This window comes from Musca domestica, unplaced genomic scaffold, assembly GCF_030504385.1.
Source record: "Musca domestica strain aabys unplaced genomic scaffold, Musca_domestica.polishedcontigs.V.1.1 21, whole genome shotgun sequence".
Lineage (NCBI taxonomy): Eukaryota > Metazoa > Arthropoda > Insecta > Diptera > Muscidae > Musca > Musca domestica.
In genome coordinates, this window is record NW_026712258.1 from 7,025,677 (window position 1) to 7,038,716 (window position 13,040).

At 41.7% G+C, this 13,040-nt stretch overlaps 1 protein-coding gene across 1 annotated transcript; it reads right to left on the reverse strand.

The window, feature by feature from the left end:
* Nucleotides 1-4,990: 4,990 nt before the first annotated feature.
* On the reverse strand, nucleotides 4,991-12,655 carry LOC109613882 (uncharacterized). The gene is made up of 5 exons (XM_059122649.1): nucleotides 12,164-12,655; nucleotides 10,962-11,956; nucleotides 10,487-10,698; nucleotides 6,969-10,180; nucleotides 4,991-6,902 (listed from the first exon to the last, which is right to left on the reverse strand). The coding sequence occupies exons 1-4, from the start codon at nucleotides 12,653-12,655 to the stop codon at nucleotides 7,329-7,331; spliced, it is 4,551 nt and encodes a 1,516-aa protein (XP_058978632.1). The 3' UTR covers nucleotides 4,991-6,902; nucleotides 6,969-7,328.
* Nucleotides 12,656-13,040: the final 385 nt, after the last annotated feature.

A 13,040-nucleotide genomic window follows, 5' to 3' on the forward strand; every position in this document is an offset into this window, starting at 1 on the left:
CTCATTCAGGTTCTCCGGTTCGTATTGCTCCCATATAACGGTTTTCATTTCATTAATTTTCGACAAAATGTTTACAAAATTTTTAAAGTTCCTTCCAAATGGCGGAGGGTATTAAATCGCAAAAAATCGAGTGGAACGCCTTGGAATTTTCGATTTATAAAGAGGTTCTATGTGATCGCAGAGGAGCCCTTGTCTCTTTTTATTACAATGAGAGTGTTTAATTTTGTAGAAACTGTACCTGTTGTAAAAATAGTTTATGTGTTGAATGTTCTTCTTTAAATTCTATTCTTATAATGTAAATTAGTTAAATAAAGATAACATTTAAGATGCATGTGTTTTCCATATGCTAGGTTTATGGTCGGTAATAAATAATGTAATAAATGTCACGACCATAAAAAGAAGATAAGAAAGAGTCAATCACAAATTAGGTACGTTTCATTTTCTCCCGCAACGTATTGTGTGCGTTAATGCACAGCGTGCATTAGTAAATAAAATGCATGTGTTAATGTATTAGATGTAAGCTTTAGTGTTAAGAATATGTTATAAATAAATTGAGTTCCCTTCCACGGAACGAGAAACATCATCTCGCCGCGTTTTCTTTTTCTAGTTGCACCGCTTTGTGATGAGGTTAGGAGTCGACCTCATCAGAGAGAAAACCGTCAACAACCAATGCCCAGCGGCAATCCGCTCACTACGGTCTCCGCTAAGGGTGTTGCAGAGGAGATGCCAGTGCGCCAATCAGCATCCGTGATTGATCGAGCAAGGAAAGTTATGGTGGAACGTATCGAACTTATACATTCTGGCCCCTTGCTAGAACTACGAGTCTAGCAATCTATATAAAGTTATCATAAATTAGGAAAGAAATTCTAATTTATGATTCAGATTCCTAAGTGAGCTATAGTTGCAGAGTTTCAAAATATCAAAGCGATATAACGAATTACCGATAGATTCGGTCTACTATTTCAAACTTTAGTGCATGCAATATTTTTAAATTTTAAGCGATATACATTATTTAAAGAAATAGTTGACTTAAATTTTTGGTGCGAGATTATATTACAGTAGCGGGAGGTACTAAACCGGTGAGGATATACCCGAGAAGTGTTTATTATAGCACGAACAGTATGACTGTTACCATTATGAACAATGTTTACTAGTGCAGTTCCCAAGAGCTCATTTTCCTGAATGATATTGGGAGACTGACTGTTACAATTATTTTTAGAAGAGGTGGGTTGGTGCGGTTTGGATGGCTCAAGACCTCGACTTTTGACCTTCGTAAAAGCCGGAGGGGAAGTCTGTTTGGGCATCGACTCTCGACTTTTGACTGTAGTAAAAGCCGCTTATGGATTCTTAGATTTCACAACGTATGTTTGCGAAGACAGATAAGATTCAAGATTCTTACGATTGGTAGATACCTTCGATTTTTTTATACAAGATGATCCAACGAAACCACTAATTTGTGCCAGGTGAAGAAGGTTGTGATGGCTTTGTTTGAAAAATTTGCAACAATTTGTACTACGACAGTTTTTTACAACATGACCACGTGAAAGACAATTTATACAATATTTGTTATTCTTAACAATCGAGAATTTATCCTCAAACGAAAGTTTTACAAAGGTGGGACAGAGTCGAAGAACATGACTCTGGTTAGGACAAATGGGACAATAACTATTCGACAATGAATTAGCTGATCGAGGTGAAGACACAGATTTTGGCCTATGTACCAACGACCATTTTGTGGTCGAAAAGGGGTGTAATTATCTTTAGATGTAGATGTCTTACTGGAGAAATCAAAAAGGTTAACTCTATTTGGCAACAATGATATCATTCCAGATTTAGAAGGATTAACATTATTTAGCGACGATGAGGAATTGGGAGAAACAACAACTTTGGTGGACGGATTTTTACGCCAAATTTAAATGCATTGTAATGTTTGTATTCTTTTTGTGAGGAAAGCATCTAAGTCTAGCCAAGAAGGCAACAACGACTTACTTTTGAAACTTTGCTCCCAAAAGTCAAGGTGGTAAATGGCAAGCGCTGCAAACAAATATGCACAATAATTGGATCCCACTGATCTGTGGCGACGTCATAGATGGCCATTGCAGCAAGGCAACTATTTATGCCACGTTGGATAGTTTTCAATCCCGAACAAGTTTTAAATTTTAAAAGTGGAATATCAAACAAACTTTTTATGTGACTATTCACAACGATGCGCTTATTATCATACGTATCCGACAAAGCTTTCCACGCTAAGGGGAAACTACGATTTGTGAGTGGAAATGCGCAAACAATTTCGCGAGCCTCACCGGTAGTCTTCTGTCTAAGATGACAGAGACATTCTATGTTTGAAAAGCCTGAATTACTAACGAACAGGGTGGTGAATAGGTCTCGAAAAGTTGGGCAAGATACAAAATCACCAGCAAAGACTTCGATATGAATAGGTGGCAACAATGATTATCGAAGGGTGAATTGGATTTTATATTAGTGGGAGATTTGGAGCAAGTATTAACGGTTGGAGAAGCAGACTGCACAGAGACCGGTTCGACGAGACTGTCCAAATGCAGCTCGGAAGGTGATGTTCTATTAGAAATATCAGGCGTAGTTATGTTTAGAACTTAAAGCAAGGGAGGACTGAGGAGCCACATCAGGAGAACAATTATCATTAATTGAAGATTTAAAGCGATTGAAGTGTTTTTTTTATGGTGTTGAAACACCAATGGTAAGCAATAAATGACTTATTGTATTTATCCTCAACGACATCAATGTTTTCAACCTGTGTAGTCTCGGATGCCGTGAGGTAGTTTTTACACTCAGTATAAGTGTTCTGAGCCTTCTCGCATAATTCTCGAATTTCTGAAAGGCGAAGTTCGAGGCTATTAATAGTGAACCGTGTGGCATCAATTTGTTCGAAATATTCTACACTCCTCAGAACAATGTCAGCGGCTCTAGTAAAAGGTGTGAGCAGAGTGATCGACATTTTGTTACTAAATTTATAACAAAACAATGCAAACTGTATGCAGAGGAAATAAAATTCGAACAAAGGTTGCTATTGTTGAAAGGAAATGAAAAATGTCCAAACCAAAAAAACCTCCAAATACTTCAAAAAGTTATAAATATTGAAGATATAGCAGGGTTCAATAGGAGAGAATTTAGAAAAACTTTTCCTATGTGACAAATATTTCTAAAATTGCTCCAATATCAAAAAATCAAGAAGATAATTGGTTTGGCAATGCCAACTGAGGGGTATTGTTCAAATTATATGTAAAATTTTCGAAACGCTTAAGACCAGTACGATATTTCCACAAAGAATTACAACGTGTCGTGCAAAATCGAGTAACTCTAGGAAATATTTATTGCTAAATTTGGTAAATGTTGAAAGTTTATGTCGAAAATTGGGTGTATTCTTCCAAAAAATACCCAATTCCTACGGAGAATCACAAACAGTACAAACAACTATAAATGAATTGCCCAATCAGTCACAAGAATAGCCACAAAACGAATAATTTCAATTAATATATGTTTCTCGAATATGTGCAAAGAATTCCGAAGGTAGGGTGAATTTGTCAAAAAATTCTAAAAACCGAACGTAGAGTTTCAATTTGTGCAAATCTAGACAAAAAACGATGAATTTTCACCGAAATATATAGCTAAATATTTCTGCAAAGAATGCCGACTGTAGGGTGAATTTATCCAAAAATGTAAATTCTTATTCAACTAAGGCGAAAAAGTAGAGCCACAACGAGGGGGAAGTGGGAAGCAGCATCAATAACTCTTTAAAGATCCGCCGGTTGAATCGATGTAAAATGAATTGTGAGCGAAGCAAAAAGAGATGATTGGATGTTATTTTTGCTAAATGATACTGTCAATTCTAACAAATGGTTCGACTTTGGAATGAGAGTTAGAAACGAAAATAATGAACAAAGTGGTAATAATAAGAGCACTAAATATTTTTGTATGATCATTAAAAGGAAGCAAATTAATTTTAACACCAACAGAACTGCTTGTTGTTGGGGAATGCGCTGGTTCTGAGTGATTGCTGAGGGTTCCATGTCTATCAACAAGTACATATACAAATGCAGACAAGTGAACGCAGAGGTTCTATATGATCGCAGAGGATTCCTTGTCTCTTTTTATTACAACTACTTCCAATGAGAGCAAGCCGACAACAACCAATGCCCAGCGGCGATCCGCTCACTACGGTCTCCGCCAAGGGAGTTGTAGATGAGATGCCAGTGCGCCAATCAGCATTCGTGTTTGATCGAGCAAGGGGAGTTGTGGTGGAACGTGCCGAACTTATACAGTTACTTTTTTCAATGTGCACTTTTATGATCTTATTATTATTTATTTTATTTCACAGGAATAGTTTCAAATTTCTATGTGACGGATACTACAATCTATGACAGAAAATTGCGTTTAGCATAATTACAATGGTACCTCCCTTTATTCGGAATTTTGATGATATAAGCGACATTATTCACCGGAATTATTTCAAATTCCGCATTTGAAGTTCGAAATCGGTTCTACAGCCAATGACAAATTATTGCTCATTTAGGTTCTCCGGTTCGTATATCCCCCATATAACGGTTTTCATTTCATTAATTTTCGACAAAATGTTTACAACATTTTTTAAGTTCCTTCCAAATGGCGGAGGGTATTAAATGTTCGGCCGGACCGAACTATTAAGTGTTTTTCACATGTTTTATTTGACACTTTGTGTTTTTTGTAAATTATTTTGATTATTATTCAAAACAATACATACACATTCTAAAACTGTGTACATGTTATGACCCTGCCCTGCAAGCATCTGGAAGTGAGTAACTCATTTCCATTTTAAGATGCCACTTCTGCGACGCTTCTAATCCTAATAAATGCGATAGTTCCTTCCAAATGGCGGAGGGTATTAAATGTTCGGCCGGACCGAACCATTAAGTGTTTTTCACATGTTTTATTTGACACTTTGTATTTTGTGTAAATTATTTTGAATATTATTCAAAACAATACATACACATTCTAAAACTGTGTACATGTTATGACCCTGCCCTGCAAGCTTTTGGAAGTGAGTAACTCATTTCCATTTTAAGATGCCACTTCTGCGACGCTTCTAATCCTAATAAATGCGATAGTATGTACATTTACAATAACAAAACTACTATTGTCTGCTTTATATCGTCACGGAGTTACTACTTAGTGGCGCAAGAAAGTTAAAAGAATGTGTCTCGTGTGCAGACACTATCTAGTGACTACCATCGGATAAAACAGTGATAGTTTGCAATCATTCACGAATTTAACATAAATAAGACTTTATTCTATCTGAGGAATATAAGACTCTGTGGGGCAGTGGTAGGCATGTCAGCTTTGCTCTCTGAACACCTCGACTATCGCGGGCGTGGTTCATGTCATCCCCAAGGATGCTCCTTCCGGGGTGAGAAAGCGATATCAAACGCGACGATTTCTATCCCTTAGGTGTATACATTTTATGACAAAGAAAAAATTGTATTCAGGTGATTGCTATAACCCACCTTGTTTTCGCTGTTTACCATGCGAGTCGTACGCCAAAATGTGTATAAACATACATCTTGTTTCTGATCGAAAGAATCAAATTTGCTGTACATTTAAATGTCATGGTGAATTTACCAATGCGAGTGTTTTTCCACGATTTCTAGCGATTCCTCGATTCATCATCATAATTTTTATTTTGTTATTTTTCATATGATTCATAATTTTTGCTAATACACACTTACATATGTATTTTTTTTCCTTTGATTACATTTTTATAAATTTAAATTTTATAACAGGGCTATAGAGAGAACATCAAAAATATTTGTTAATTGTATGTGTTTTGAAATAAAAAATATTTCATGTGTTGTTTTGCCTCTTTATAAATAGAGAGAAATATTTTGTTAATTGTTTATAAAATGTAAACAATAATGTCAGATAGAAAATTAAATGAAAAAGGATAAATCTATACAGCTTTAAGTTTTACAATTAATGAAATAATTTCTTAATATAGTAAGTTATATTTATGTACTCCAATATTTCTAACGGTGTATTCATAAAAATATCCGACAGGACTTTCCTCATCGACTATTCGGAAAAATCTAAATATTCTATACAAAACTATTCAAATTACAATTGTGTTAGTGAACACACAGACATTAAGCAGGGACCAAATCACCGTAGTCGAAATCGAGTACTTCAGCATCGTAATGTAGTTTACGCGGATCACCGCAGTCGTTATCGAATTGTTTTTACTCGAAGTTGTACACGATAGGTAGTATACATATATATATAAAACCTAGTATGAAGTGATTTTTGTGCGGATTTTGAATAGAATCATTTACAACACTTCAGGCAATGTTATAGGAATGAATTTGTCACGAATATTATTCCTTATTAATGCCACTTTGTACTCATGCTCTGAGTCCGAAGACGAGGAAAACAAAAAAAAAAACACTTGCATTCATAATATATTTGTACACATGTATTTAAACACACATAAACAGTATAAACTTCCCAGAAATAACATATTTTTATCGCAAAAACCTATTTTGAAATTCTTTTTCGCTTCCAGTTTCCTATTACCATATGTTTACAGCAATGTAAAAAATGGTAGTAGAAATTGCGACCGAATGCGGTGATCCAATTTACAGCGATCGAAATGTTTCTCTATACGAAACAGAACTCGATGACGAATGCGGTGATTTGGCCCCAGGTCGTATAAGAAGAACGAAAAAATGTCAAAATTTTTGTTTATGTTTTCATACGATTAATTCACAATGGCACTCTATTTGACGGATGACTTATTAAGTAGGGACATGGGACTCTCCTTGGCATTTTTACAATTTTTAAATATTACAAAAGCCATTTTATCGCAAATGTCATTGTATGTATGGTCTGTTTCAGATCTGCAAGAATGTAAAATATATTTACTAAAATTACCGATATTCTGTTTATGATATAAAAATGCAAACCTAGTAGATTCTTGCAAATTCTGCAACGGATAAATATTTTACAGAACAAACAACCAAAAATCCAGGTCCAGAGTCTGACAATGAACCCCACACCACAACTGACCCACCACCGTGCTTCACTGTAGGCTTCATATTTTTTGGCAAGGAGCGCTTCATTTGCCTTTCTCCATACATAGGTTAGGTTAGGTTAAAGGATGTGTGGCTGTGTAAAAACAACAACCACTCCACTCGGAGACCTACTGGCCCATTGTGATCATCCTAGTCTAGAAAAAAGTGGAAGTGAGGTAAGAAAGATAGTTAGTGTAGAAAATAAGATTTAGAAGAATTAGAAGAGCTAGTGGGTTTGCGTCCACGGTGTAATCAGCGTGTCGTCCTTAGCCATTTTAGTCTTCTGGCTAATTGAAGAATGACTGCTGGTTCTGTTTCGAAGAGGCATGACAGGTCAGGCAGTAAGTGCTTACCCAGAAGCCTATGTCTTACTCCGATAAGGGTAGGACAATGACAGAGTAAGTGTTCCACCGTTTCTGTTTCTTCCTCGTCCTGACATAGCCTGCAGTATTCAGTGTCGTCACCCCCCCATTTTGAAGTCATGGCCTTTATGTTGCAATGACCTGTAATTAGGCCCACCACAAGCTTCAAGTCCAACTTCGTCATGGACAGGAGTGACCGTGATCTCCGTTCGGAGTTCACCGGCCAAATCTTTTTGGAGATGATGCATCCCCTTCCAGATAGCCAGTTCTGTTGAAATCTTCCAAGATAGTGTTTATGCAGAACTTGAAAGAAGTGGCATAAAGGTGGCTTCACTGAGCTCTCGATCTCTAGATCTACAGACTCAGATCCGCGTCTGGCCAATTCATCGGCAGATTCATTGCCAGATATGTTGCAGTGTCCAGGGACCCAACAGAGCTTGACAACTGACTTAAACTTTTCCAGGGCATTCTTGCACTCCAGAACAGCCATAGACTTGATTGTGAAAGAATTTAGAGCTTTTAGGGCCGCTTGACTATCGACATATATAGTCACCGGTCCATCCAGTTCGTTAATTCTATTATTCAGCAGTTCTATGGCCATTCTGACAGCAAATATTTCTGCCTGAAAAACGCTGCAATCGCTGTTTAGCCTGAAGGATCTTCGGATACTTAGGCTTTCACAGTAGACTCCAGCACCCGTTCCACTTTCCATCTTTGAACCATCAGTATAGACAGCTATACCGTCGAAAGGTGGCGTGCCACGGGACCAGATATCCCTGTTTGGTATGCGGATGTCAAGTAGATCAAAGCTGTGCCTAGGGAGTATATAGTCACTAGCTATAGCCTGATTACTTACGTTTTCCACATACTTAAGAATGACAGAGTGCCCGAAGGGTTGACTCCGCCATTGTCCCAATTCGTTGAGTCGCAGGGCACACCTAGCAGCTAGTTCCTCTACAAATAAGCCTAGAGGCTTTAAGTTGAGTAGGGTGTCTAGAGCGGATTGTGGCGTGCTCCTGACCGCTCCTGTAATTAGTAGCGATGCGACTCTTTGTACTTTGTCAATATTCTTGCTGAAGGTGATTTTCCGTAAGGAATGCCACCACACAAGTGCGCCATAGGTAAGGATTGGTCGGACGACTGACTCATATATCCATCGGATAATATGGGGTTTAAGCCCCCAACTATTTCCTATGGAGTTCTTGCAGGAATAAAGTGCATTTAAGCCCTTTTTCGCTCGCTCCTCGATATTCCTTTTCCAGCTTAACTTCTGGTCTAGAATGGTACCGAGATATTTTGCTTCCGAAGAAAGGCTTAGAGTTACACCATCCAGCATTGGGAGAGAGAGGACGGGTATTTTCCGCCTCCTTGTAAAAAGTACGAACTCAGTTTTAGGTGGGTTCACGCCTAAACCATTGCAGCGCGCCCATCTGGAGAGTTTAACCAGAGCTCCCTGCATAAGATCCGTAATAGTTTGCGGAAATCTCCCAGCAATCAGCAGGACCACATCGTCGGCGTAAGCCACGACCTTTGTTCCGCTGTGTTCCAGATCAAGTAGAATGTTATTTATCACCAGAAGCCAAAGCAGTGGTGACAAAACGCCTCCTTGTGGAGTACCCCTAGTGACCGTTTTCCTAACAGAACACTCCCCGATGCTAGAGTTAACGATTCTGCTGCTGAGCATAACATCAATCCAGTCGACGAGAAGTGGTGGCACACTAAGTCTTTCGAGAGAACTGTGAATTGCCTCTAATGTAACATTATTGAAGGCCCCCTCGATATCGAGGAAGGCCGCCAACGTGAAACATGAGCTGTTCAGGTTCTTCTCTATATAACCCACGACGTCGTGCTGCGCTGATTCAACAGATTTGCCTTTCATATAGGCGTGCTGAGCAGTGCTTAAGGAGGTCAGGGGTATTAGAGATCTGATCTCTATGTCTATTAGTCTCTCTAGCGTTTTCAATAGAAAAGACGAGAGACTAATAGGCCTGTAGTCTTTTGGAAGAACATGGCTTGGCTTCCCAGCTTTGGGAATGTAAGTGACTGTAACTTCCCTCCACAGTAGTGGGATGTGAGAAAGACGCAGACAAGCCTTAAAAATCACCTCCAGGACTGGTATTATCTCCGCCGACGCATGCTGTAGCATGGCGGGGATAATGCCATCTGGACCCGGTGACTTAAAAGGTTTGAATGAGTTAATAGCCCACAAAATCTTGGGGGTGTTAACAATACTATTAGTTAGATTCACATCTTCCGTCCCACTATGCTGACTAGACCGTGTTGCCAATCGGTCAAATACCGCATCAGAGCAGTTCGGAAAGTGGGTACTGGCTAATAGATTGAGAGTCTCTAAACCTGAGTCAGTCCAGCTACCATCAGTCCGCTTTATGCTTCCAATGGATTTTGGGTCCTTTGAAAGTACTCTACGGAATCTGGAGGCTGCGTTGACATCATCTATGGACTCGGTGAAACACACCCAAGACCGTCTCTTGGCCTTCTTGATCTCACTGTTGTACTTATTGAAGGCTAGTTTATAAGCTTCCCAGTCCGTACCCAGTTTGGTCTTGTTGGCCTTATTGTATAGTCGTCTACTAGTCTTCCTGAGCTGAGCTAGGTCTTTCGACCACCAGACAGGCTGGTGCCTTTTACCCGGGAAGGTTAGCGGACAGGCTCTTTCATAGCTGCCGATCAGGATCTTTGTTAGCAACTTGACGGAGTCGTCCACATCCGATGCCGAGGCCACTGGAAAATCACCAGTGGACTTAAGCATCCGTGCGGTATGCTCCGCAAATTGATTCCATCGAGCCCTTCTCGGGTTCCTATGCGGTTTTTGATTCAATCCCTCTACCGAAATTTGGAATGTTATTTTCCGGTGGTCCGAGAAGGAACACTCAGTAGAAACTTTCCAGTTCAGTATAAGTGATTCATCCATGTTAGTGAGAGTGAGATCTATGACCTCCTCCCTATTCTTAATACAAAAAGTCGCCTCCTTTCCCCGGTTACAGATTTTGAGATTATGAGATAAGATAAAATCAAAAATGTACTCACCTCTGGCATTGGTGTTACTACTGCCCCATTGAGAGTGATGAGCGTTTGCATCGCATCCAATGATGAGGCCGCCTTTTCCTCCCAGTACTGAGGCCAGCTCCTCTACCACTTGGCCTGGTGGGTCGGGGTGCTCGAAGGGAAGGTACAGGGAGACGAGGAATAGTGTTTTGCCCGTCCTAGTCTCCAGTCTGACCGCCGTGGCGTCTCCTCCGCTGAAATTGTTGAGGAAGATTAAGTTTAAGTTTTTCTTAGCGACGATACACGTTCTAACCTTTTCCCCATTGGAGGTGGCATAGGTGATGTACCGCTCACTCCCTAGCCCAGTTACCTTATTCTTAAAAATGTAAGGTTCCTGGACCAGGGCTATGTCAACTTCAAGCTTGGAGAGGGATAGGAGAAGCTCAGCCCCAGCTGCCTTGCAGTGATGCAGGTTAATCTGCACAATGCTAAGCAGCTGTGGCTTCGTTTCTCCTACTGCGACGGCGGCGTTAGACGGAACCGAATCCATCCTGTGCCGAAGTGCAATTTCCCTCCTCGAGCCTGAAGGTATTCCTGGCCAGCAGTATCAACAGAAACCTTTATGACCAGGCCCCCTCCCTCCGTACTTGAGCCAACCAAACGCCAGCCGTCCGTGCAGAGATTGGGATTCTGCTTCCCCAATATTATCAGCACGCGTGCCGGGTCCACAGAGGGCGGCGGCACCCATGCTGTCAAAATCCTCCTGCAGGGGATATCCTTCAGGGATACAGCAGCAAGTGCACTTCCATCCCAAAGTTCCTGAAGGCCAGCTACTGCGGTCACGAGGAAGTTCTTTGACTCCTCATTTTCGCAGCAGATGACCTTCACTCCCTTGTAGACGGTAGCACTGCCAAACTGTAACCTAGAAGGATCCTCCCCCAGGAAAACCTGTTCCCTCAGACGGTCCTCAATGAGAAGCCACCGACTTTCGCTGATTTTGCCTTCCGGCTCAGCTCGGTCGATGACCGCTACACGGAGATTGTCCGGGTACAGGGTTTGGGAGTGTTTCCTCTTCCTTGATGTCTGGCTTGAAGGTTGTGGGTTGGTGGTAGCAGGCTTCGCTTTAGCAGACCTAGGGTCCACTGAGGCTGCTTGCACCGGCCTTGCCACTACCTCCCTACCAGCTGCAGCTACTGGCGTAGAAGCCGCAGTTGGCGGAGGAGGAAGTTTGCCCGTTAACGGTTTCTTTGCCTCGGGATGTGGTTCCTCCGTTGACCGTCCTCTCTTCATCGTTACCCGAGAAGAGGATTTGGCCTCCTTTGGTTCCACCGGGACAGGATTTCCGTTAGGGGCGTCCTTCCTTTTGTTCCTCCGTTTTCCTGAGTTAGAAGTGGTGGGGGCTACACTAGATTCCGTTGGTGGTGCAACAGCCGAAGCTGTCTTTCCACCGCCGGGAGAGGTGTTGCCCTTCACCCCAGCCCCACTAGTTGGCTTATCCTCAGACGGACTTACCTAGTTAGCGGGGGCTGTAAAGAGAGAGGCAAGGTCCTTTTCAAGTGTACATTTAGGCACTTCCGGATGGTTCTTCTCGAACTTCCTTATTGCCTTCATGTTCACCCTAATCAGGGCTTTTTCCCTCTCTGTAATTTGTAAGGGTTCGCGACCGATGAAGCTCTTACAGTACCTCACCGACCGTTTGTAACCCTTCCTTATTTTTACCTCCTTCGATCCGGAGGCATCGCGGTTGGTTGGAACATCAGTGTCCCTTTCCACGACGCCATCCTCGATCCGGAGGTTGGTCGCATCGGTAGGTACCGATGTAACCCCTTCCACAGGAGTTGACCCCCCCTTGGCAGCAGATTGAGTGCTCTCTATAGTTTTTGAAGCTGACTCACTCCTCAAGGATGAGGGTATGACGGTGACGTCAAGTTCCTCATCAGAGAGGGGTGAGTCATTCCCAAAGCCGGAGGGCACACTCTCTTGGTTGAGCCTTAGAGTGGTCTTCTCTAGAAGGGCGGACAGCTGTTCACTCTGTCGCTGTATGCTTTCACATACTACGTCTCTGTACGTTTCCAGAGTCACGTCCCCGCCCGAAGTTAAAATCTTGTCCATGGCCATGTCCTGGGTCGACACCTCCGAAGAGGTGGTTGAATGATTGTCGGTTAATGTTTGTGTTTTTGTTGTTGTTTTTTGATTAGTTTTGTTCTCCATAAGTTATCGGGACATTGGAGGTGACGAGGTCCGCCATGACATAGCCTCCATATCATGGTAAGGACTTGGCAGCTAAGCCTGTTACTCGTCGAGGCGCCCAGGTATCGACGAGGCAACCGTTCTAATACAGTCGGTACCCTGACTGCAAACCTTGGAATACTGATGGGCACGGCTTACGTAACACCCCAGCATTAGGGAGTCCGTTGCGGTGGACCAGGCCGTTGACTGGATAGTTTAGGGGCGCCAGTGCCGCCTCGTCGAGTCCAGGGATCACAGGCACTCGGGTATTTAGTCCGAGACTCTCCCCCTAGAAACCGCTGAGCTGTCCGCGACTGCTTATTTGATTCGCAGCTACCCGATATATCTACCGGGCGTCCCACTATCC

Coding starts and splice junctions, on each gene's coding strand:
- LOC109613882 (XM_059122649.1), bottom strand. CDS start 12,655: ATGGAGAACAAAACTAATCAAAAAACAACAACAAAAACACAAACATTA. Junction 11,957..12,163: donor ATGCCTCCGGATCGAAGGAG/GTAAAAATAAGG, acceptor CCCGCTAACTAG/GTAAGTCCGTCTGAGGATAA. Junction 10,181..10,486: donor TAGTAACACCAATGCCAGAG/GTGAGTACATTT, acceptor GTGATTTTCCAG/TGGCCTCGGCATCGGATGTG.